Source organism: Carassius gibelio, chromosome B14 (assembly GCF_023724105.1).
Source record: "Carassius gibelio isolate Cgi1373 ecotype wild population from Czech Republic chromosome B14, carGib1.2-hapl.c, whole genome shotgun sequence".
NCBI lineage: Eukaryota > Metazoa > Chordata > Actinopteri > Cypriniformes > Cyprinidae > Carassius > Carassius gibelio.
Genome location: NC_068409.1, coordinates 12,455,038 through 12,482,287, shown reverse-complemented (window position 1 = coordinate 12,482,287; position 27,250 = coordinate 12,455,038). Strand labels below are relative to the sequence as shown.

The following is a 27,250-nucleotide window of genomic DNA, read 5'->3' as shown; positions in this document are numbered from 1 at the left end:
ACCGCTGTACACATTGATTAGTTAATCACGTTAGACCCGCAAATATCGACAGCTGGAGCCGGTTTGCTGTCGCTGGCCATAAATACGGTCACACAAGGATACTTAGATTTACAGTACGTGCTCGCGCTGTCTTTCTCTATTTCACTCACCTCTTTCTTTCTTTCACTCCCCTGTACAGCTGAGCTTCACTGCAGAAACTGCGTCTGTCGTTCTCTCTCAGTGTGTGCATGAGACTTAAAGCCTCAAGGTGTGTGTGTGTGTGTGTGTGTGTGTGTGTGTGTGTCACTGTCACTTGCTAAATGTGATTTTAGTGCGCGCACACACACATATCTCGTAATACCCGGCCAGCATGTGTTTGATTGCCATCAGCCTCCATACTGAGACGGTTTCCTATTGTGAGGCGTCTGCTGTCTGTCATTCTGTTTACTTTCTTTCTTTCTGTTTCTTTCTCACTCCATCGCTCACTTTTCAACTCATCTGTGCACTTGTCATTCTCTGTATCGTTCCCTGTTTTACAAAAAGAAAGACACAGAAATGAGATATTTTAGAAATTTTTTTTTTTTTTATTTATTGATTTTGTAATAGTAAATGAACTATGTCACTATTAACTACTGTAGTTGTTTAGTAGCATGCCTATTGTTAACATATTCACAGTTTATTAGTATTAATAAAGCATCCGCATATTCTACCTCCCTGATCCTACCCAATACCTAAACCTAAAAACTACCTTACTAATTATTAATAAGCACCTAATTAGGAGTTTATTGAGACAAGTCATAGTTAATAGTTTGATGATAGTGAGAATTGGACCTTAAAATAAAGTGAGACCAAAATAAATATTAACATAAATTAGTGTTATTCTAGTATAACTGAGACTTTACTTTTGTATTTTTCATATAAAAAGATTTAGTAATTTTGTCATTTTTATGAGTTAGTGTTTTTTAAACATCTATATAGGCTTTCATTTATTTTTGTTTCCTTTTTACACATTTTATTTTAACTTTCATTTGGTTTTCTTTGTTTTCTTACTTTTCAAATAGTTTCTTGTATCTAATCTTTATATGCAGACATTCAGTGGTTGTCTGAAAAATGTACACTTTGGCTCTGTTGAGCTATCAAACAAGCATCGAATACAGCAGCATTGACTCAGCCAATGGCGTGAGTTTAGGGCGGGGCTATCTAATGGCAGATTGAAAACCTGTTTGGAAGCAGACATAAATTCCGCAGTTCTGTTTGGTGACACTAGTGCAACGACACGCTTCACCTTTAAGAAGAAAAACGTCAACAGTGGCAGATCAAACACCTGTCTTTAAATTCAAACTAGCACGTAACATCTCAATATTGAACTGTTTGTCAAATATGTGTGAGATCAAAGTGTGTTTACTTGTCCGTTTAACTTCGACCGCCGCAGTAGATGGTCTTTCACGCATGGATCATCGCTCTGTGAGCTGTGGAAGGAGGTGCCATTTTGTGGTAGTGGAGTCCTGAGCCATGACCAACGCTTAGTCTGCCGGCCACAGCTGTGGATTCTCAATCACCACGTGCTTTAAAATGAGGCCTAGCGCAATTACAGCCCCTGCCGCTGCGAAGGAAAACAGACACAAAGGGGGATGGGGGTCGGGGGAGAAATACAAGAAAGAGAAACACATGTCTCATGCTTCTACAGGAGTGCAAGGCTTTTTCTCTCGCTACTTAATGAAAAACAGCAAACGTAGCCATGAGATTACACAGCCCTGTCACAGTTTCCCCTCAGGTCACCCTGAGACCCGGCTGACGGCGAGGGTCTCTGGAGTTGATGACGTCTGTCAGGTTTGAGCCTGAGAAGTGTGAGTCCTGAGAGTGTCTGTTGTCAAGGACTTGCGTTGAAACTCTTGATGTATGAAGTTGGTGAATGACGATTTTCTGCTCGTTTAAGTTATCTGTCCTCCCGCAATAGCGAGCCGGGAAATTCCCTTCAGAGAAGAGGTCTCTTTTAAATTATTTTACACATTATTAATTCTGCCCTTGAGTGCAAGTTAAGAGACTTTGATCTTCATTTTTTACACGGCCACTGTCAGAATGTTTTCTATGAGTCTAGAATGCAGATATTATAACTCTGATATAGTATAGAGAGAGTGATGAAAATTCACAAACTGTAATTCGTCATAACCAGGTCCACAGGGAGTCAGACCTGAACAGAAAACTCACTCACAAAGTTCTACATATTCTTCATATTTGTGTGTGTTCTCTTTTTTAATAGTCTCTGTTTTATGGTCAGCCAATTCATGAAATCAGATGTGAATTGGATTGGCTATACCCAACAGGAAGCTGAACTGGAATTTGAAGACAAAGACAGGAAGTAGAAATTACGAAATAGCAGTTCAAATAAATGTAATGTGCAATGTGTTATGGGAAATAAAGTGTACTATAAACTATCTGGCCTATAAACTTGAAAGACTTCTATGTATTTTATTTTTTTCAAAACAAGGCTTTGTCAAGGCAACATTCAACAAATTTTGTTTTTCTACTTAAAGGGATAGTTCACCCAAAAATGAGAATTCTGCAAATTAATACTCACCCATAAGACATTCATTTTAAAAGTATTCTTGTAGCTTCATAAAATTAACCAATGATGCCACATGGACTATTTTAACAATGTCCTTACTTCCTTTCTGGGCCTTGAACGTGTGAGTTGCATTGCTGTCTATGCAGAGTCAGAAAGTTCTTAGATTTAATTAAAAAATATCCAAAGAGGAACAAAGGTATTACGGGTTTAGAACAACATGAGGTTGAGTAATTCTGCAACCTCTTTGCTAATGTACCTCCAATTCAATTCAAATTCAGGAACTGACTGGGAATATTGGGATTCTCTATTGATTTTATAATGTTGTAGTTGCTCTTGGTTCCTTTAAAGACTTTTTGTGATGTTTAAATGCATTTCACTGTTGAGTTTTACTGAAATGTCATGTAGAAAAAAGCATGCATGGCAATAAAAAAATGTGTGATTCCATCTGGGCCTACCCACAACTGTGTCCAAATGCCTGTCTGTGGAGCCAAATGCTGTCTGCTAAATCAATTAGCTCACTGATAAAAACATATTTTTAATAAGCACTTGGTTTATTGATTTTAAAAGGAACTTTACTCACCATCCTCCAGGGGCTGTTCCCTCTGTGGTGCCAGTGTTCCCCGGGACTGTGGACTGCATAGAGGCTGTAAATGAATGTATGGTGGACCCCGAGTGTAAGCGGCAGTTCCGGCACCTGGAGTACTGCGTGGACGAGGAGGCGGTGGCTCCCCTCAGTCTGGAGGGGCGGCAGGTCTGCGTCGATGCCCAGAACAACCTCATGCACTATCAGAACCTGCAAGAATGCAAGTGTCAGCGAGGCTCTCGCTTGGAGCAACAGTGCCTGAGCGTTTACTGGACTGTCCGTTTTCCACAGGGTAAGAGGCAGAAGAGAGAGTTTTTACTTTTTGTATGATGATTGTTGTCAACAATAAGCCCTCTTATATTTCAGCCTCTCCTCTTCAACCACTTGGATCTGTTCTCATTTAGTTCCACCCTATTATTATTTTTTTCGATAAAAGTCCTGTTTGAATTACAAATGGTTTCTTGCAAAGGGAGCTCTAAGGGAGTCTGTGGAAAGTACAAAACAAAATACAAATACTTTTAGTTATAGACCAATATTTACTGTTAAAAGGACTATAAAAATACATTTAAATGATCAAAAATCCCATTGTAAAACTACATTATCGTTATTCATTAAATTGATCAAAATATTTCTGTTTCAAATAAACTCTGAAGTTATAATGATTGAAGGTAAAAAAAAAAAAAAATCATAGTAAGCATTGTTTGCAATATTGATGATAAGAAATGTTTTTGAGCAGCAGATAAGTATTTTAGAATATTCTTATGAAGGTATTATGTAACACTGAAGACTGGAATAATGATGCAGAAAATTCTACTTTGCATCACAGGAATAAAATATATTTTAAAGTACACTACCAGTCAAAAGTTTTTCAACAGTAAGAATTTTTTATGTTTTTATAGAATTCTCTTCTGCTCACCAAGCCTGCATTTATTTGATACAAAATATAGCAAAAGCAGTAATATTGTGAAATGTTTTTACTATTAAAAAAAAAAAATCTATTTTTATATATTTTAAAATGTAATTTATTCCTGTGATCAAAGCAACATTTTCAGCATCATTTCTTACTCCAGTCACGATCCTTCAGAAATCATTCTAATATTCTGATTTGCTGTTAAAGAAACATTTATTAGTAGTAGTAGTATCAATATTTAAAACAGCTGAGTACATTTTTTTCAAGGTGCTTTGATGAATAGAAAGATCCAAAGATCAGCATTTATCTGAAAGAAAAAGCTTTTGTAACATCATATGCAACACTGTTCAAAAGCTTGAGGTCAGTATATACATATTTTGGGGAAAGAAAATATAGAAATTATTACTTTTATTTAACAAGGATGCTTTAAACCGATCAAACCCCTAACCCTAAGTGATGATAACAACATGGTTACAAAAATAAATTCTGTTCTTCTGAAAACTATTGAAAACTGAAAACATTCTACTCATAATAAAACATTTCAGCATAATAAAAATGAATCTTTTTTGAGCAACAAATCAGAATATTAGAATGCTTTCTGAAGGATCATGTGACTGGAGTAATAATGCAATAAAATTCAGCTTTGAAATCACATGGATATATATATATATATATATATATATATATATATATATATATATATATATATATATATATATATATATATATATATATATATATATATATATATATATATATATATATAAATATTCAAAAAGAAAATGGTTATTTTAAATAGTAAAAAAAAAACTTTGGATCAAATAAATGCAGGCTCAGTGAGCAGAAGAGACATCTTTAAAAACTGTAGTGTAGACAGAACACCTATTTTAAACTGTAATAATATTTCACAGTATCAAAATTTACTGTATTTTTAAACAAAAGGGAGGCTTCGTGAATGTTTCAAAAACATTAAAAAAAAAAAATCTTACTGACTTTTGAGGGGTGTAAATATATATACATATAGTTATATTATAAGATATTATAGAAGTTAAATTGCTAATGCAGTTTCATGTTTTTTTAAAGACTCCCTAGAATATTCCCTGATTTAACTGCTCATGTCCAGCAATTCCCCAACCAGTGGATGTCATGATGAAAGGAGAAAGTGAATAAGAAAGTAAAAGAGGGAGTAGGTAACTCCAGAGAAAATTAATGCATAAAGAATTCAGTTAAATCAATTTCAAAATGACTGCCTTTGTTCTGTCGGTCATAAACAGTGTACTCACAGATCTCAGTGGATGTTCTTTCAGGACATGCCAAAATGCTTTAATGAGAGTGTTGAGTGAGCTACCAGAGGATTTAGATTTAGGCAGTAATAGCATTTAATGAGTGCTCAGTAATGTGTATGAGATGGCAAGGAAGCATAAAACCCAGTCAGACACTAAACAAACTACTGGCTCCCTGACAGTGCTATCGTGATTAATCTCGCCAGTCCCTCATCTGTTCATTACGCTCGGCGGGACGGACGCATACATGCAGGAACCCGAATATGCCACGTTCCGTCGAGGGCGTCTGGTTCCGTCTCACGGCTGAAGTTTCACGTTCGTGTGTTTGCTCATGAGCAAAAGAGATTACGGAGTTACTGGTGAATGACGTCCGGGGGATCGTCAAAGCACGGCTGCAAAATTAATTGATTCAGAGTCCATATTCCCACCCAATATGGCTTATTAATATTAAACCTTATGAAACAGGAAGATGGGTTCCCACAGCGACTCATCAAGAGCTGTTGTAAATGCTGACTAATCCCAGGCTTCTCCAGCAGCAAACTCGTCATGCGTCTGAGTGCAACGCAGGGGCCAGAAGGGCCCAGCCTGATCAACAGTCTCAGAAATAAGTGCTTTTAACACACATCAACTGGAAATGTCAAGTGTTCTTCTCCTGCGTGCTGCAAATGAAAACCGTCAGCGGCGGAATACGCAAGGCACGTAATTGTGAATGTAGCACACTTGATGTGGCGCCTCCGTAGATTGAAATGTGGCGTGCGAAAAAGATGACAGGAAGGATTCTGCCTGTTTGCATTTGTTTGAAGAGTCTGTGTGTGCCTAGGTTTTGATATAACCGAAATTTCAGAAAATGTCCCCGAAAGAATATCACAACATGACAAAAAACGCCTTTAGGGATGTTGACACAAAAATAACAGGCCTGTGAAATGACAAAGTGTGCATTTTAGAGTAAGGCTAAGAGTGTAGTAATTATAACGTGACTTTTTGAAGAAAATTGAGTGGTGTTTGCTGACAAATGTTTACAGTATTTGCTAATCTATTGCTAAGGCATCTGAAGTTATTGCTAGGTTCGAGCTATGGCTTCGCTAAATCTCTGTGATATTCAGATCTGTACATATAGATGATGCAAGGCAGGTTTATTTATATAATTGTAGCACATTTCATTCATAGTGGTAATTCATACAAATGAAAGAGAAAGATAAACGACACATTAAACTAAATTTAACACCATTTAAGAGTGAGAAAGGAAGGAAAAAAGGATAATAAAAAAGTGTAATTAAAAGATTCAAACAAATAAAAAAAATCATAAAGTAGTATAGTAAGAAGTACAATATAACAATGAAAAATAATAATAAAAGTTCAATTTAAAAATTAAAGTAAATGAAAATAATAAATCTACGTAGTCATTATAAAGAGAAATAATATAAAAGACATACATTTTAAAAATCTACATTTTATAAATCATAAATTGTAAAAATCTAAAATCAATAAATAAAATGTAAATCAATTGTATGAAACAAGTATATCTAAATAAAATAATACATTAAATAAAAATAAAAAAAATAAATGTCAAATAAATAAAAACAAATAACAATATCTTAATAATAAAAAAATAATAATAAATAAGTCTGTCTAATAAAGTATGATCTAAAATTATTAAAAAGGAAAGAAAAAGAACATATTAATAAAATAATAATATGCTGTAATGAATGCCCCCCCCCAATGTACTGTAAGTGAATTATTTCCAATTACTATATCATTCATGTTTCTAGCAAAAATATAGATGTGTTAATACTTAATACTTTAATAGCTTAATACTTTAAATTCTCATACATTATCTTATTTAAAAAATATAATAATATGAACAGAAAGTCCCCACAAGAGAAAACCCTACAACACAAGCTTGTGTGTGTGTGTGTGTGTGTGTGTGTGTATTTGTGTCTTCTTGGCATGCAGCATCCCCAGGGTTGTGTGATACAAATAGACTGGTCTCTGTTTGAACTGTGTCTTGATCCAGACCCCTCAATCTGTGGACATTGACAGTTCAACACTGACCTCTTATTAAAATCTGTAAGACTGTGCATAATTAAAGAAATACCATATGAAATTTGATAATATGCTGTGCTGTTAATTAGGTGTAGTGAAAAGGTAATGGTGCAGTTTGGTGAGCTTAATTAGTCTCAGACAGTTGTGTGTGTTTGTATTGCAGGTTATGATGACATTGAGACGTCCCCATATGAAGACATTGAACTGGAACTTGTGAGAAATAGCGAAACATCAAAACTAGCCTCAATAGTTTCAGGTACTGCAGCCACATCAGTGATCCGACAAAACTAAATGTGTTTTCCTCCACAGCTGAATGCACTGTGATGACGTACAGAAGTGTATGCTTGTATGTTTGTGCTTGTCTTGCAGTTGTTTTTTCTACATTGAAAAAAGGTGTAGGTTTTACTTTATACATTTTTTTACTCAGAAATTGCTGGTAACTTTCACAAATAGTTACAAAGAAATGGCAAGTAACATTGAATGTAAGGAGAATTTCATTCAAAAGTAAATTAGAAATTGCTGAAAATGTTCTCAGTTTGTTTCTTCGTCCGAACAGATTTGGAGAAATTGAGCATTGCATCACTTGCTCACCAATGGATCCCCTGCAGTGAATGGGTGCCGTCAGAATGACAGACCGAACAGCTGATTAAACATCACAATAATCCACACTCCTCCAGTCCATCAGTTAACATCTCGTGATGTGAAAAAGCTACGTTTTTGTAAAAAACAAAACATCAAGTTGTTTATTATTATCGTAAAACAGTTCTAAGTATAGTGGTGGATTTTGATGTGATAGGACAAAAGTTGATGAACGTTATTTTGGATTATGAATTTATGTTACCCGGAAATGACAGTTTAAAGTTAAAACACCTTATGATGGATTAGTTTCTTACAGATGCTTTTCAAATCAAAATTTGAAATGCATTAAATGTTGGACTGGAGTTGTGTGGATTACTTGTGGATTATTCTGGTGTTTTTGTCAGCTGTTTGAACCCTCATTCTGACGGCACCCATTCACTGCAGAGGATCCATTGATGAGCAAGTGTATTGCTTAATATCTCTAAATCTGTTCCGATGAAGAAACAAACTCAACTACATCTTAGATAGCCTGAAGGTGACGGAGTTTTCAGCAAATTTTTATTTTTGGGGGAACCATTTCTTTTGATTGTAAAATGTTGAAGTAGAAAAAATTAATTAATATTTTCTTGCAAAACATCCTTCGGTGAACTGTTTTATTTAAACCCCCCCCCCACCCACCCCATTTTTTTTACTGTGTGTGTGTGTGAAATCTAAAAGGTGTAACATACTGCTCTATACAGGCCCAGAAAGCATTTGGACACTTAATTCAAAGTGTTTTTTCCTCTTTCTCAGTGTCCTCCCTTCCTCTGACGGACCAGAACCAGTGTCTGAAAGCAGCTCAGGACTGTGGGTTGTACGAGAAGTGTGGTTCCCTGCGCTCTGAGTACGCCTTAGCTTGCACCAAGATCATACCTGGCACGAACCACTGTAACCGGCACAAATGTCACCGGGCCCTGCGGAGGTTCCTGGAGCGAGTTCCAGAGGAGTACAGCTTCGGTGTCTTATTTTGTCCCTGTTCGGATACTCTGTGCGGGGAGAGAAGGAGAAAAACCATTGTGCCCTCCTGTTCCTATGAGGAGCGAGACGGACAGCCCAACTGCCTCAATCTGGAGAGTTACTGCCTCAAAGACAACCTGTGCAGGTGAGACACATGTCTGTGAGCAGCTGGACATACTAAACATATCTGATTTGTGAATCAGCCATGTTTTCCCATCTGAGATTTTAAATCAATCTGCAACACCAGTTCACAAAACATATGTGAATCATACAGCAACATTACATTCAACACCTCAAAAAACGCATTAAACTAAACCATCAAGAGATTATAACAAAAAAGATTATAAATAAAAGTAACATTCAAATGAATGTTTGCTGCCTAGCATATATTAATAAATAAATAAATAAATAAATAAACTACATATGTTAGAATAATAGGTAAGAAATTATATGTATTTAATTGGATTTTATAAAACATGCATGAATCTTAGTTTTTTTGCATGTGAAAATGAAAATCATATTTCTGTTCATAGCTCATGGCTGCAACAAACTGAACTGGGACACATAACAACAAACACCTGTTCTGTAAAAAACAGGATGTAAATATCTGCTGAATCAATATTTTAAATTGGTTCTTTGAAATAACCAATTTGTGTAACTGATTGTGACATATTACACTCTCATCTGATGTTCTCAGCTTTGATAACAGCGCAGCATGATCATTTCCACCCTTCTTCTTGAAATACAAGACTTCCTTTTTATCTTCCTCTAGAAACAGATGTCTCTGGCAGTAATGCTTACCTAAGCATCATTAATAGCTCAGAACAAGCTGAGTTGGATGGAAGAAGGGACAACAGGTCGCATATATATATATATATATATATATATATAAAATTACAAAATTAATAGTACAAAATAACATAAGATATAAAAAAACCTAATGATTTATTAAAATATTAAAATAAAGCTAAAATAAAATCTCTAAATATAAGATCAAATAGTTTAGGCAACTAAACTATTTTCTATCAAGAACACTTAAAGGGGGGGTGAAATGCTCGTTTTCACTCAATATCGTGTTAATCTTGAGTACCTATAGAGTAGTACTGCATCCTTCATAACTCCAAAAAGTCTTTATTTTTTATTATATTTATAAGAGAAAGATAGTCTGTACCGATTTTTCCCGGAAAAACACGAGCGCCTAGAGGCGTGACGTGTGGGCGGAGCTAAAGAATCACGAGCGCCAGTAGGCTTTTGAGTTGAGAGCATGTGGAAGCTGTGACACAGATCCAGAGGCTGAAATTTAACAAGAGCAGCATCAGCAAAGGCGGTATGCTATGTGGTGTGTACTGAAACTGTATATATTTGCTTAGCGGTTTTGGAAAATGACTAAGTTCCACTTTATGTCGTCTTTTTTTTATTTTTATTTTTTTAAGCTGTACATGTGGAAAGTGCAGTTTGATGACAACATCGCATGTTGTTTACTTGATGTGCTTACGTGCTGATAGCTAAGTTAACAACACAGAGATATTAGAAGCAGTTTTACTCACCGCCTGCGGTTCCAACACACGATCGTGACCCTTTTCCGTTGGGACTGCATTATCCTTAAGAAATAAACGATGTCCGAAATGCAGGGAACAAACAAAAACACTTGCACAACTCCGTTGATGCTCTGTAAATATAAACTCCATCCACTGGTCCCTTAATGCTGTTTCTCTTTAGGAAATCTGTGCAGGGTTGTCTTGCCCTGGCAACCAAAAATACACTCCTTTTGTGACATTTCGCGACGCTCTCGCTCTGATCAGTGAATGTCTGTTGTGCTCTCAGTGCTCTGCTATACGGGAGCGCGTGCTCTTCCGGCAGAAGAGCGCGCACTCAGGATCCATATAAGGAAATTCCGCTCCATCTAACGTCACACAGAGCCATACTCGAAAAAAGGTTTCCGAGACTTGTGACAAACCGGAAGAGGTTTTTTTGGAACAGAAATACTCCTTCAAACGTACAACTTAATTTTTGAAACTTTGTCCATGTTTAGCATGGGAATCCAACAGTGTAAAAAACTCAGTATGCATGAAATAGCATTTCACCCCCCCTTTAATAGAAAATATAAAAATAAAAATAAAAATATATTATAAAGCCAATTCAAAATATGAATTTATATTTATATTTTATATATATATATATCAATCAAAATTAAATTATTCTAAAGTACCACTATTCTACAGCAGCACAAACAGATAAACCTTTCATAAACATTTTTTTATTTATGTATTTTTTTTTTAAATATCATGTAAATGTTTAAAACCTAGTGCATTTTTAAAGACAAAGCAGAGGCCACAGTTGCATCAGCAGTTAAATGACGTGCATGCAACTGGTAAACAATGAACCAAATAAGGTAAACCAGTAAATAGGTTAGGACCATAAGGCATTCATTACATCACCTAATTAATATTCATGAACAACACCGATAAAGTTTATAACACATCCCCCTTACTTTTCAAACCGTTCTGACGTCAATGACAAAAAAACATATGCATTCCACAGAACAAAAGCACATGGTATAAATCAGAAGAAAAAAAACTGATTTGAGCAACTGATCATGCAATCTGTCAGAATCTGACATACACGTATGTTCTAATAATCCTGTGTCCGTGTTCAAATTTGTCTGGTCTTGTCAGGTCAAGATTGGCTGATTTCCAGCAGAACTGTCAGCCGTCTTCTTACTCTTCCTCCGGCTGTCTCCGGGAAAGTGGAGCCGTGTGCCTCAAGGCCTACGCCGGGCTCATCGGTGAGAAACCATCTCGGATGACCTTGAAAAATGGATGCAAGCTTAATGAAGAGTACAAAACGCACAAATCGATACGTCACTGCACAGTCTGTACTTAAAGAATATTACATTTTTAATGTCAAGCACTTCTGCGTCCTGCTGGAGTGAGTTCACTGAAACTGGAAACAGTGTTGGGAATGATTGGTCAGAGCAGTTTGGGTTCAACTTCATGCCATGGTTTTACTTTAACCCAGTGTGCCACTTATATTGAATTAAAAGGACAACCTGAGGCCACATAATTAAACTGGAAGGGGTGTGGATAGACTACACTGGTTGGAGATTCTCCCAGATGGGCTTGGGGCTAATTGGCATGGGATCTTTTCCTCTGGCTGTCTCTCATCCCCTCTTTTCTGCTCCTTCCCTCACTCTACAGGAACCATCATGACACCAAACTACGTGAGTAACAGCAGTACAGAGGTGTCACAGTGGTGTAATTGCGAAGGCAGCGGGAATCAGTGGCAAGACTGCCTGCGAATCCTGCACATGTTCAACAGCAACAACTGCCTGCGTGAGCATCCCAGAATATCATTTACACATCATCTTAATGTTTTTCAAGAAGAGTGTAAATATGGAACTGTTCTGACAGATTTGCTGTTTCTTACAGACCCCTTTAAAAGGTTTAACGTTCACACTTTTCTTTTGTGTATGACATATTTCGTATTGAAACAGGAAGTTGGCACAGGTCCTTGTAGAAGCTGCTCGAATTCTGCATTAATTTTGAGCAAAGGTGCTTTAAATTGATCAAAAGTGACAGTAAGGACATTTATAATGTCAACTACTTATATAATTTTAAATATTTTAAACAGCTTCCTCAAAAATATCAAGCAGCAACTGTTTTAAGATTGATAGTAATAAGAAATGTTTCTTGAGCAGTAAGTCAGCATATTAGAATGATTTCTGAAGGATAGTGTGACACTGTAAATTCAACTTATTTTGAATAAATATGACGAATAAATTGCATTTTAAAATATACTCAAATATAAAAGTTATTTTAAATCATTTCACAGTAACACTGTTTTTATTGTGTTGTTGAGCATAAAAGGCTTCTTTAAAAATGTTCCTCTGACCCCAAACTTTTAAACAGTGTGCATGTCTGCTCTAAAATATCAACACAATGCTTAAACTATGATATTTATTTCTCTGCAGTCAAGTTTTCAATATGAACTGAAGCATTTATCATCAAATTCAACAAAATGATCTGAGCTATGTATTTATTTACACCCCTGCACAGAAGATGATATCAATATTTCATCCATTTTATCAGACGACTGTACATGTTAAATGTGGGTATGGACTTTAAGTATATTTTGTCAACCTTCAGAGTAGACAAGCATAACAGACATGAACTAAAACCCACAAAATTTACATTTCTTAATTTTCTTGAGATGTATAATTGGTTTTAAAATGTTTATACTTTAGATCATTATCCTTTCTTATTTTGCAAATAGGACTTAAAGGGTTAGTTCACCCAAAAAATAAAATTAGCTTTTGTTTTACTCACCCTCGAAGCATCCTAAGTGTATATGACTTTTTTCTTTCAGACGAATCCAGTCGGAGTTACATAAAACATTTTCCTGGCTATTCCAAGTTATATCATTGCAGTCAGCAGGTGTTGCAGATGAACAGTCTACATGTCGTCAAATAAAGTGCGTGCAATCATAATAAAAAGTGCCGCAGACGGCACCGGGGATGAATAAAGCCACCATGTAGCAAATCGCTTTGTTTTTGTAAGAAGATTTGTTATTTAAATGTAATAAAATCTTTGCTCTCACTTCCGTTATCTGTCATACGCAGATCCATTCCAGTGGATGTCACAGCACTTAATATGTGCAGTGTTCCCGCCCTTGATATGTTAGTCTCGCGAGTTTGTTTATAGGGGCAAAAGAAGCAAGGTTTCCTTACTTTAGCAAAGGAAAGCCTGTCTCCTCTTGGTTTATATCGAAAACCTTCAACATTTTTCTTTACTAATCTTCGGTTTGTACTTCTAATTCCTGACTGGCGTTTTGTTTTGATCCCTCTCATTCGTCACTTATAACACAATGCCGCACGTCTTACGTCATTCGCTGGAACTGCTTCAGTGTATGACAGTCAGCAGAAGTGAGAAAAAAGTGTTTATTACATTTGAAATATGGATATTTTTCTTACAAAAACACATGGATTATTCATCCCCCGGAGCCATCTGCGGCACTTTTTATTATGATTGCGTACTCTTTATTTGACGACTTGTGGACTCTTCAACTACAACACTTGCTGACTACAACGATATAGCTTGGAATAGCCAGGATAATTTTAAAAATAACTCCGACCAGATTTTGTCTGAAAGAAGAAAGTCATATACACCTAGGATGCTTCGAGGGTGAGTAAAACACAAGGTAATCTTTAAGTAAATGAAGCCTTAAACTCACACGGTCTCTTTATCTAACAGGTAATGCCATCGATAACATGGGAAGCTCCACCCCTCGCCCAGTAGAAGCCACGCCCCTTCCTCCTCCTCGCCCCTCCCCTCAGGTCCAGCGGGATGAGCTGAACGTCAACACCCTGCCTGAACCCAACGCAGTAAGCAGTGAACACTTTTTCTTAAAACAGCCACCACACAATCAAACTCCTCCAGCTGCAATGCTAACTCAACATAATTTACACAGAAGGACCATTTATAAAACTTTTGTATAATCAGGATAAACCTGATTCTTATTCCCGTCATAGCTTTGTGGTTAATTCTGGCCTTTGATACATGAGATCTGCAAAAAGACGAGCCAAACAAACCCGCAGTCCTTGCGCTTTGAGCATACTGATGGATCCGAGAAGCGAACTGAGACGTTAATGTGCGGCTGATTGTGTCACTGCAGAAACACACGGTCACACACCGTCGCCCTGCAGTCGCTACAGTAAGCACAAAAACGCTTGTTCAGAAAACCCACCTCCTGCATTTAATTTGGTTTCCTGTATATGTCGTGGGATGCTTCTAAACATTCCCTGTTAATTTACTGTATTGATTCAACTGTGGTGCATATATTTTGGAACAAGATTAATTAATGCAAGTTCTTCTTGTTCTGTCTCTTTAGCATTGTTAAAAAAGACCCATTTATTAGATCTAATCAATAGGTCATGATGCTTTGAATTAAAGGTCCCACCTCTGACCTATATTCACATGACCTTATTAAAATGCCGGATTTTACTGGTTTTAATGGATATGTTCACTTGGTTTTCATCTATACACAAAGATGGTAAATAAATGCCACATGCACCTAAAGGGATCAGTGTGGGGTCGGAAACTGCCACCTTCAATTCAATCAGAAATAATCACACAACCCACAGGCCCTCAAGAACACAATCATGGTAAGGAATTAAATCTATATCGATTTGCTCTTCCCTTTAGTCAGATTATATTGTGCTTTGGAATGAGGGTGTCAGCTTTATTTTTCTTTCATTATGGCCGGCCGCCAAACTTTAAATGACTCAAGGAGAATTAGTAGGCAGCGTCACTGAATCAGATCTTTAATTTTCCTCAATCTTGCGGTTGCCTTGGTTTTATGCTGTATCTGAAAGTGACCATATACTTTGTACAGCTTGAGATACAATTTCTTGAAACAGTGTTCAAGAGAAAAGTTATTAGCATATTATTTTGCAAAGACATTTAGTGATAGTCAGTTACCAGCCCAACCAGAATTGGGTAGATTACTTACAAACTGTAATCCATTACTGATACCAAATTACATGACACAATTTTTTTTTTATTTGTTTACCTGTATGTCATGTGACCATAACCAATGCCAGAGAACCATGAACATACAAATGTGATACTTCATTATTAAAAATATTTATTTTAATATCTCAGGGATACTTTAAATAAAAATATTAGGTGTAAGAGGATTCAGATGACAAAAAAGTTAGTTTGTGCATTTCAATGTGTTTGTACGGAACCCCGCACATGGCATCCAGGAAAAAAATAGTAGGCTAAATCGTGCGCAGGATTTACTAATTAGTTCCCTTGATTTATAAACTGTGCGCATGATTTATTAATTAGTCCCCTTGATTTATATATTGTGCGCAAGATTTACTAATTTACTATTTAGATTTACTAAATAGTAATCGTGTGCACGTTTTAGTACATCAAGGGAACGAATTAGTAAATTGTGCAAACAAATTTGTTTTTTCCTCCATGACATGTGCAGAGCTCTATATGTTTGAAAGACAAACACTTTCCTAAATAATACATAGTAAAGTAATCATGTAATCCATAAAGTAACTGAAGTGTGATTATGAGTATTTTAAATTGTAATTTAATATAATTACAAGTACTTAATTTTTGAAGAATGATTACGTAATCCAGATAACATATTATAAGTTACTGACCAGCTCTGATCCCAACTAACCCGCCAACCAACTCAAATAAATAAATAAATCTTTATTTAGTGCAATTTAATAATTGAATACATAAAGTGATTTAACTTGAGTTCAATTAAATAATTAACCTGTAGAAGCTAACTGTTAACATTAGCCAGCCTTGGCCCTATAGACAAGCTATTAGCATTTGCATAATATCTGTGCCAAAGTCATTTCTTGACATGCTTCAGTGAGTGTCACTATCCAAATAAATCAATGATATTTCTTGCAAAAAGCATTTTGTTGGCTACTTTCGAATGGTTGTCAACAAAGAAACATGCTTTTTGACAGCATAATGGTGTAATACTTAAGCTAACCTGCTAAACCCTGACCCCCATAGACAAGGTATTAGCATTAGTATAATAATCTGAGCCAGAGCCATTTCTTGATAGACAAATAGGCTAATAGAGATACAGGGAGTGACACCATCCAACAAAATTAGTTACTGTTGAAACATCTATTTTGCAGATTTCTTCCAAAAAGTGATTTTGTTAGCTACTTTTGAATGGATATCAATGCTTTTTGACAGCACAGTGGTGTAATGCTAAAGCTAACCGGCTAAACCCTGGCCCCCTGGTCATGTTTTTAGCATTAGCCATAGCATAATATCCAGCTGAAGTAATTTCTTGATAGCCGATCAGCTTTTAGCGCTTCGGGGAATGACACCATTCGTGATAGCAACACTTACTTGACTATGTATTGTAAAATGGATTGTATATTTGCTGCCCACATAAAAGAGAAGCAAATAATCCCTTGGCGTCCATAGGCGTACAGACTTTATCAAGAAACGCTGCTCTGATCTGTGTGTCTTTGTGTTTGTATGTCCTCACTTTGGACCGCGTTCACATCCTCTGTTCTCAGAACACACAGACCACAGCATTCAGCTTAGAGATAATCTGGGCCTGCAGACAAAAAGGATTCAATTCAGTTTCTGCTGTCATTTATTTCTTTCCTAGACTCTCTCTCGCACTCGTGTTCTCCAGCAAATCTCTCCTCTCCAAATGTCCCTGTCTTTCTTGATCTGTCTCTCTTGATGTGCTTCTCACTTTCTTGGCCTGTCTCTCTCTCTCTCTCTCTGAACGGATTAGCTAAAGGTGTTTGCAAGCAGCGGTGTATCAGTCAAACTTCATTAATATTAATGTATTCGCACCCATCTGTCTGTCTCTCTAGCTAACTCTCTTCTTCTCTTTCTCCTTCTTTTATCGTTCGTTCCTAATCCCTCTCCCTCACAATCTCTCCGTCCCTCTCACCTGACAAAGGCTCATCAACATTTTGCTCCTACTTTTCTAAAACTGTAATTCTCAGGTGTTTCATTTATTTCTCATATGATTCATTTCTCATATCACTATTCTACTAATTTAGTCTCAGATATTTCTCATAAAACTCCATGTAGCAAAGTTTAATATATATGAAATTGTTATTTTTATATTACATTATAAGGTGTTACATTTTGTTTTACTACCAAATTATATGTGATATCTTATTATTATTAATATTGAACTTACATTAGAAAAGTTTCTGTGACGTCTTGAAGAATATGATGCATGATGGGATACACTAAGCTGTGGATACCGCTCTGGAGCGATATTCGATATAGGGCACTGCGCTTTGGCATTTTTAAGATCTGGGCAGTCTTGGACACTTACTTCCTGTTATGCGCATGCACTCTAAAGTGGCCAAGACCGCAAGTGTGGGTATTTGGACAAGGCATGTTTCTCCTTTGTTTTTTATTTTGTCATTTGCAGTGCTTCATGGGATTGTAGTTATTTTCCTCATTGAAGCTTTTATGTACACAGTCTTGTACCTTTGTCTTTTTATTTTAGCTTCAAATAAAAGTTTATAATGTTGTGATTCACCCCTTAGTTGGTTGGTTTTGTTTATATCTTATAACCAAACCAACCCAAGTTTATATCTTATAAGTTTTTGATTTAGTTAAACTAAAGTCATCAATCTAAACTAAATTAAAGTGAGAAATGTTGTCTTAATTAGTCTTTTTATTTACATTTTTGTTTAATTTAAGTTAATGTTTATTTTATTTCAAGTGAAAAAATTTTTTCCCTAGTTTTACTCTATTTTAAGTTAATTAATAATGCTGGAAGGCACTGTTGCACTTAGCTGAGCCAGTGCTAAGCTACAGTGCAATGGACTACATCATCTGACAAAACCAAAAATCAGGTCTCATTACGTGATCATTTATGGATTAGAAGTTCTGTTTGTGTTTTTTTTTCTGTTTTATTTAATTTTAATATCAAAAGGTTAGTGAGAAGCAATCTGGACACCAATCAGTCTGGACACTGGTTATGAATGGTGTCTCCTTTGAAGGCATCTTGAGCAAAACAGCTCAAGGGGGGAGGGGTGAAATGCTCGTTTTCACTCAATATCCTGTTAATCTTGAGTACCTATTGAGTAGTACTGCATCCTTCATAACTCCAAAAAGTCTTTAGTTTTATTATATTCATAAGAGAAAGATAGTCTGTACCGATTTTTCCCGGAAAAACATGACCGACTGGAGGCGTGACGTGTGGGCGGAGCTAAAGAATCACGAGCGCCAGTAGGCTTTCGCGTTGAGAGCGTTTGGAAGCTGTGACATTACCGTGAGGAAAAAAACATCATCCAAAACAAACCATGGCTAACAGTCAGATTCAACCGTTTATTTATGTTCCAGAATCAGATCCCGAGGCTGAAACTGAACGAGAGCAGCATCAGCAACGACTCGCTCCGAGCGGGGCTCGAACCCGGGTCTCCAGCATGGGAAGCGGACGCACTAACAAGGAGGCAGAGATATTTTAAGCAGTTTTACTCACCGGATGCGGTTCCAACACACGATCGTGACCCTTTTTCGTTGGGATTGCATCATCCTTAAAAAATAAACGATACGCAAATCCGTCGTCAAACTGGGCCTTGTTTGTAAAACAAGCATCTACGAAATGCAGGGAACAAACACAAACACTTGCTCTTTAAAAATAAACTCCATCCACTGGTCCCTTAATGCTGTTTTTTTTTTTGGTAATCTGTGCAGGGTTTTCTTGCCCTGGCAACCAAAAACACACTCCTTTTGTGACATTTCGCGACGCTCTCGCTCTGATCAGTGAATGTCTGTGCTCTCAGTGCTCTGCTATACGGGAGCGAGCGCTCTTCCGGCAGAAGTGCCCTTAGGACCCATATAAGGAAATTCCGCTCCATCTAACGTCACACAGAACCATACTCGAAAAAAACTTTCCGAAACTTGTGACAAACCGGAAGGAGAATTTTTGGAACAGAAATACTCCTTCAAATGTACAACTTAATTTTTGAAACTTTGTCCATGTTTAGCATGGGAATCCAACTCTTTAACAGTGTAAAAAACTCAGTATGCATGAAATAGCATTTCACCCCCCCTTTAACAAAGCACATACAAAAGACCTGAACCAGAAGCGACCGTGACCTGTTCTACAGAAGTTGCAAAAAACATTTTATTTCATATGTCAGAAACATCTTTCAAATTGGCAAGTTTTGCACTTAACATTGTATAAAGCAACTTTCTCTCACTGAGAGAGATGCTTTGCAGCACATGTGGGTTTGCTTTCACTTAATTTGACCAGAAGCATTAACTCAGCATTAGTGTTCTCAGAAATCGTAAACTGACAAGTGTGCATAACCCCGATTAAAGAGACATTTCTCTGTTTCCAAAAGGTGACTGAAAGTGAAGAAGATGTGGAGGAAGAAGAAGAGGAGGAGGAGGAGGAAGAAGACCAAACCGAAGGAGGAGGAGGGTTCAACATCATCCCTCCGTTCTCAGATAAGGCGACAGTCACTAACCTGGGCTCTGAGGCTGGAAGAGTCCACAGCTCGGCCTCCACCCTCTCCATCCCTCACTTCCTACTCGCGGTCCTGCTGCTGATTGCTCTCCGCTGGGGGTAGAAACCCTCACTCACAAACACACACCTACACACACTCTTACACAAAACACGCAAACACACTTCCTCCTAAAGTACTCGCTCACATCCAGACTCTACCATCGAGGGACGACAAGAACGACAGATCGAAGTGCGAAACGAGCGGACAACTGTTCTATCCCTCTTTCCTTCTTTCATTCATTCATTTTCTCCTTCTCGGGAAGAGGGTCTGCTATAGATATAGATGCTTATTCATTAGGGAATCGCTTCCTGAACGGGATTCCCTGCCTGAATCATTTGAATCACACAGAAGACTCACGACTCCTCGGACTGACAGTAGCCGATGGTGAACGAATGATCTTGCCATGTATCTATCTATTGTATAATGTCAATGTGCTTCAGAAAAGCGAGTTAAACCAGGAAAGCGTTGGCTTTCCTTGGGTTTGGAAAACCCGCCGTGTTTATTGTCGCTGATCATGTCGTTGTATGAGATGAGACAAAATTTATGTGTTTGTAAGTATGTGATTCGCTTGACACGAGAGCAAAAAACATGTTGAGCACGATTTTCGAATCTACCCATTTCTCACGCCTCCATGTCTCTGGAATCAGGCCGCACACCTAATCACACACACACGCCTCTGCCCCGCTGCGGAGCCCATCGCGCAGATGCAAGCCGTTTCCATTTATTGCTCTATCTGCGATGTGCTTTCATTTTTTGACTCAGCACAGATTGTGCACTCTAACCAGGGGCATAAATAAAAAACACGTCCGCGAACAGAAAAAAACATGAGTAATAAAGGCGAAAATAAAGAAATAAACACACTAAATAAATAAATATACCCCCGCACAGCAGGTGTCGGAGTCCGGTCTGGGTTTAGAACCCGAGGGGAAGAAACAGGAAGTCATTTTCCACCCGCCTGTCGCCTGGTACCTCTCCCTGTGCCTGTTGTTTTACTTTCACAGAGATAATGGCTTACAACACAAACTGTTTATCTTGTTGTGTGTTCACGGGGACGAATGACTCGTGATGGGAACGAAATAGAAAAAAGAGATCAAGGGAGGGAACAGACGGAGACAGGGAGAGACTCAAACCCTCCAGCGAAGAGAAAAAACATACAGTCTAGAATCACATGCCTTTTCTGTTTCTTATAAATCTTTTGCTGACACCGATGCTTTTTTCTCAATCTCGTTTCGTTTCCTCGCTCCCGTGCATGTCCATCCGTGGAAGTGAGAGAGAGAGAACATGGGTGCACTTGTAGTGGATTGGATCAAGAACTTACTTCTCGACCGTTGAAGGAGTATGTTCAGTAGGTCTGTAGCATGAATACAAGATTTGGGGAGAATTGCAGAATTCTATTCCCCTTGGACTGCAAGTGGAAGCCCATTGTAAGTCTGTTCAAAAATATGACACATCATCACAATATTATCTACATAATCAAAATAGCCTTTAATCGCGATTAATCACTTGACAGCACTAATAATGTAATTTCTGTAACTTTTCAGTTGCTAAGAATTTTGTCTGGAAACAATTCAAAACAACTCTCTCTCTCTTTAAACTTTTAAAGGTTACTGTGATATGATATTTGGTAACACTTTCCTTAATGCCTTTATGTATAATGCATTATAAAGCCAGTTTTAATGCATTCATTATGTATTGTACAATCTCTTGAATAATTGTATCCATAGTTAATACATTATAACACTTTTTAATTGGTTATAATGATTACCCTTTATATACACATTATAACTTTTAATAACATTTTATAATGCATTACACATAAAGGTGTTAAGTAAAGTGTTAACCAATTCTTTGACGAATAGATACAGAATAGAACAGAAACAGGATTTTTTTTTTTTTTTTTTTACTGACAAACAAGTTCAAAAGACTAATTAAAAACTTATTTAAAAATCATCAAATAATCATTGAAACAAGATAAATCAACACAGCATAAGACTTATGCATGCAAAAAACACAAATGTATTTTGTCTTACTGCATTAGTAGAATTTTTAGTTTTAAGAATAATACTCACAGTAAAAATACATCGCATTTAATATCTAATGAAGTGCTAATGTAAGTAAATGAATCTTGTTGTAGGGATATTCAAATATTTTTCTGATAAGTAAAAAACTGATTCAGTCTCCATCTACTTCCTTCCAGATGGGTTTTTAGAGCATGAGTGCCACTGAACACATTTCCTTCCCTCCTCCTCCTCCTCCTCCTCCTCTTCTCTGGAAGAAATTAAAGCTTAGCTAAAGTGCCCATATCTCATCTGGCATTCTCAAGAAGCACCTTTGATTACACCGACATGACTTAACAATCAGATTCAGAACTGATCTATTATGCGGAGGAACACTGAGGGGTGCGCTCTGATTGAACAGACGTCGTGCTCCTCAACGTTTTCTTCTCCGTGGCAAGGTCAGTGAGCCACGCAACGCGCCCGCTCAATCAGTAGGGTTAATTAAGAGAAGAAACGAGAGCGCCTTTGGATTGATGCGCCTGTCGAAATAGCGGGCAGCCTTTATGATGGCTGTTGTTATTTTTTAATTGTTATCGGGGGCCAGTGTCGTCCGCCCAGCCATAACAGAGGGAGGCAGAGAATGAGTGACATTGGAGGAGGAGAGTAAAAGCATGGGTGTCAGTGATTCTCATTACAATATAAAAAAAAAAATAAACAAATAAACCATGCGTTAAATAAATGCACATTGCAGAAAAGTTTTGGGAGGCATAGACAGAAGAGAAGTATTAGCTCTGTTCTGAGACCTAGCGAGCTTCTTCTTAGTGTTTGAAGGCTACTGAAATGCAATAAGATACAACACCTTGTTTTGGTCAAATTTTAAAGTAGGCCTACACTTTCACACAATGTTGATTATAAATATTTTTACTCTTAAAAACTGATAAAAACAGTTCAATCTAATTAAGGAATGACTATCTTACCTAATTATTCTGTATATGCTGCAAAAATGATTTCTTAATGAGTTTTTAATTAGTCTTTTTTAACTTGCTTATCCATAAAAATATTTAAAAATCCTTCCGGGAAAACTACATAAGACATTAAAACTTGCATTTATTTTTTATGAGTATTAAAGAGTTTTAAATCATTTATGTTTTAAAAAATAAATAAATCTGCTAGTGCATCATACACTTGTATTATCGGAAATCATATACTAATATCTTATGCAGTGTTGTCTCTCAAGTGATGTTATCTGGTTCAAGGATGTTTGGAAATTGTAACTGGAGCACAAGACAAAAAATAAATCAAACGAATTACTGTGCATACACTGTAAAACATCGTAGAGAATGTTTAATTATTCTACATATTTTCTGCTGATTTTCAAGTAATCTTGTTTCAAGGATTCTATGAGTCTAACTTTTCCCCCACAATTATTATTTTTTGACTTGCGTTTTAGTGAAATATTTGTCAAACCCTTAAAATATTTACCTGAGCAACATCACATAAGATATAAAAACTTGAATGTAATATTAGAGTATTTTGTCTGTTCATTAACTCTCCCAGTGCAGCAAGACATAATACACTCCAGTTCTCAAAAAAACAAAAAACTAACTAAAACTAACAAACAATGCTGTGTTGCTTCTCAAGTAATTTAATCTTGTTTCAAGGATTTTTATATATTTTAACTGTAAAACAAAACTGTATTTAATGTGTATTGGCATATCATCCTGTTAGCTTAGCAGCACGCTAATATCAAACTCAAAATAGTAAGTCAAGTTTTCATGCTTGTAGCACAACTTCTCTAATAAATCTGGTTAACCAGCATAATCTTGTCTGGGTAAGCTAGCTGATCCACCAGGGAACACCCGTGTCGTGAACCAGCGTTCAAAACATGCCCAGTTCTGGGACAGAGCTAGAGAGACGGATCCCACACTAAATTAACCATAACAGTTCTGTTGTTTGCTTGCGTGTGCCGCATTACAACCACGACTTGGCCCATACACAGATTTGCTTCATATGAGTCTTACATTTCCTCCGCATCCATCTGCGCCTGTGTAAACAAGAGAAACCTGCCACAGCGAAGGCTCTGCGCCGAGCGCTAGATTGCAGGGAGCAAGGACAGGAAAAGAGATAAACACACAATAAGGGATAAAGGGATGGAGAAAGTGGAGGAGAGAGAGCGAGAGTATGGGTTAGAGAAAAAAGCACCCCGGCGAGAGAGCTGCGAGCGTGATTGAGAGAGAAAGAGAGGAGCGGGAAGATTGCAGTAGAGAGAGAGAGAGGAGTTTACCCTGTAGGCTCATAGCTTTATTATTATAGTATGCGGACACTGATTTATTTGGCGGCTGCAGGCACCCGTACTGAAACTCATTTCAGTTGTACTGATCTTGATTCGCTCTCTCTGTCTCTCTCTCTTTCTCTCTCTCTCCTCTGGCTGTGCATTGTGAGCCCACTGGACTGTCCCACTGTTTGTCACCCCACAATGCATCATCAATTGCATGAAAATAATCACCACTGCTAATGATGTTCTAATGAAGATACCCAAAATAGTCTGTATTTAATCTTCTTTTATGGAGTGCACTTACGTTTTTTTTTCCACAGCACTGTATTTTCACTTTTAATGATGGCTTGACAGATTTATTTTGTCTTGTTTTGTAGTTCATTTTAATGAAACTCTCAACAATGAGCACTCTAGTCTTCTTAAACATTGCAGGCCCACGTGAAATCAGTGACTGGTTGCACAGGGATTGCGTAAATTGCTTTCAAACAGGTCGCCCGGAGACTAACAAAAAAAGCAATGATTTGAATGGGCAATCTTCAAATTTGCTTACGTATTGTTTTCTCTGTATATTCAGGTGAAACAGGAATGTATTTCAACATTGAAACATCATTAAACTAAATTGAAGGTGAGTATCTATCCAACTGCAAATTTAAAGGTGCAGTCACACTTTAGGCTTTAATTGTGCTAATGAAGTATATGATTTGCTAAATCAGTTATTCTCTTTTGAAAATGTGCGTTCTGGGCCAGAATGTCGGTCTTTGTTTTGGTTTGTTAAACCCGACCACTGCCAGTTTACCCAAATGTATTTCGGCACTCCGGGTTGCCAGTTGGTGTAAAACACAGCGTCATCGTCAAGTGCGCTCGTTCCTGTTTGTGTAGTCAATCTGGCAACCTGCATGTGCGTCAAGTGTGAGAACGAGGGGTCAGTGGAAAAAAACCCTCTCCAATATTTTGAATTTGGACTGCAATACCTAGTTCAAACACTCGGTGTCAATCCTACATACAGTACCTTTAAACTACTATTTTATCACGATGCAGCTGTATTCTTTGTATTGAGATATGAGGTCAATAATGTTACATTTACATTTATCTGTATTGATTTACAAAGCAAAAAAGGATTTTCTAACCAAGTATTTTTTTGTCTTGTACTTTGGTAAATATCTAAACATTCTTAGATGAAGATTATACAAAATTATATAAGATATAAAGAGCAGTTTTCTGAATAAATGATCAAAATTAAAACACTTCACTTTGAATTAAGTTCTTTTTCACCCTATTGATTTTTTAAGTATAAACTCACTTCATTTTGATAAATATCTCAGAAAACAAGATTTTATACCTTAATTAACTTTGCTTCTCAAGTAAATGTATCTTAATTTAAGAATGTTTAGATATTTGTACTGTAAAACCAGTTAAAAATACTCATAAAAATCATTCTTTGTGGTGTAGCAGACGGTTTTAACCAGAGCGTCTCACAAATGAGGACTACAAAACAAGTAAACCATACATTTTTGGTGAAAAATCTTTTCACTTCACAAATTTGCAGGTCAGAGTTGACCAAATATGAGTTTTGTAATGGCAGAATCAACTAATCAACAAAGAATAAATGTTGAATAGAAGCGATTGGTGTAGCTTGACAACAACCTCACACATTTTACCATGCTTTTACCTCCAATCCAGAGCAGAAACGTGCGCTGATTCTGTCCGGCCTGATTATTTTCCTGAATGATGATTGTGTCAGTCATAACCCAGAATCATGCAGCCAGCCAATCAGAGCTCCCTCATTACTGCACATGCTCAGTCATGCTTAACGCTTCATGTGAAACTTCATGAACATTAAGGAACTGAAGTGGGAAGACACTTAAATAGCACACAAGATTAAGTTTGAAATAGTCATTATACTTGAAATACTTGCCATTCGGTGACTGGTTGAGTGGAGTTGTGGCGTGTGCTGTGGTTCGAGCATGTCTCTCTGTGCCATGTTGGACTTGCCTTTAACAAACCCCCTCCACACAAAGACACCTGAACCCTTCCTCGACCACTGCCCTCTGGGTCACTTTTCAGACCTGTTTAACTGTGCTGGTTCTTTCCTCTGCTCATCTTCTGTTAATGTGCCCTGTTTCCTATCAGGTGTAAAAATTAGAATTCACTGTTTCTGTGACCCATGATAATGTACCATCTCAAATAAAAGAAAGAAAACAAATCAACCGTGCTTGTCTAGATGTCATCATCTCTGCCTGAGGTAGCTGAAAGACGCAGCGCGTGTCAGCATGAACACGCAAAAATGAGATTAAATGGAGCTCAAACTGAGACCTTTGCATAAGTCTGCTGTTCTCAGGGGTTTCTCTGGAGAAAAAAAACCTCAGCTATCTCACATGTGTCTCCACATGAAGTCTGCAATCAAAACAGATTCAACGCCAGCTCAAACGTTGCTCATTAAACTCTGTTCAAATGATCATATTCAAATGATATCCTTAGACTACTGTTTTTAAAAGTCTGTCATGCTCAAAAATACAGTAAAAACAGCAACATTGTGAAATATAATTACAATTTAAAAGAATAGTTTTGTATTCTATTATAAATTATGACATGAGCTATCATGATTCATGATACTTTGATGAATAGAAAATTCAAAAGAACAGCAGTGATTTTTAAATAGAAATATATGGTAACATTATAAATGTCTTTACAGTCAAATGAATGCATTCTTTCTGAATCGTAGTATCTTTTTCTTCTAAATAAAAAATACATCCTGCAAAACAGTATAGTGTATGTCACTCATGAATGATTTTGCTTGCAAAGGCAATCTGACATACTGTAACATGTTTACAATAAGTGACAGAAGAAAGAAAGTCATTCTGGTTTGAGTAAATGATGACAGAATTTTCATTTTTAGTGAACTTTCCGTTTTAATTGTGATCTGGGTGTGTGTTTAATGTTTTGCATATATTATCAGTGATTCATACTGGCTCTGAAGTGAGTTTGTGCCGTCGGT

The 27,250-nt window shown here is 36.9% G+C and overlaps 1 protein-coding gene across 1 annotated transcript in view; it reads left to right on the top strand.

The window, feature by feature from the left end:
- LOC127970875 (GDNF family receptor alpha-4-like) overlaps nucleotides 1-26,463 on the top strand; it is a 33,191-nt gene extending 6,728 nt beyond the window's left edge. The window contains exons 2-8 of the mRNA XM_052573567.1: nucleotides 3,136-3,420; nucleotides 7,528-7,620; nucleotides 8,736-9,084; nucleotides 11,615-11,724; nucleotides 12,137-12,271; nucleotides 14,189-14,319; nucleotides 19,819-26,463. Coding sequence (XP_052429527.1) covers nucleotides 3,136-3,420; nucleotides 7,528-7,620; nucleotides 8,736-9,084; nucleotides 11,615-11,724; nucleotides 12,137-12,271; nucleotides 14,189-14,319; nucleotides 19,819-20,046 — 1,331 coding nt within the window. The 3' untranslated portion in view covers nucleotides 20,047-26,463. The remainder of the gene's footprint in view (nucleotides 1-3,135; nucleotides 3,421-7,527; nucleotides 7,621-8,735; nucleotides 9,085-11,614; nucleotides 11,725-12,136; nucleotides 12,272-14,188; nucleotides 14,320-19,818) is intronic.
- The last annotated feature ends 787 nt before the right edge of the window (nucleotides 26,464-27,250 follow it).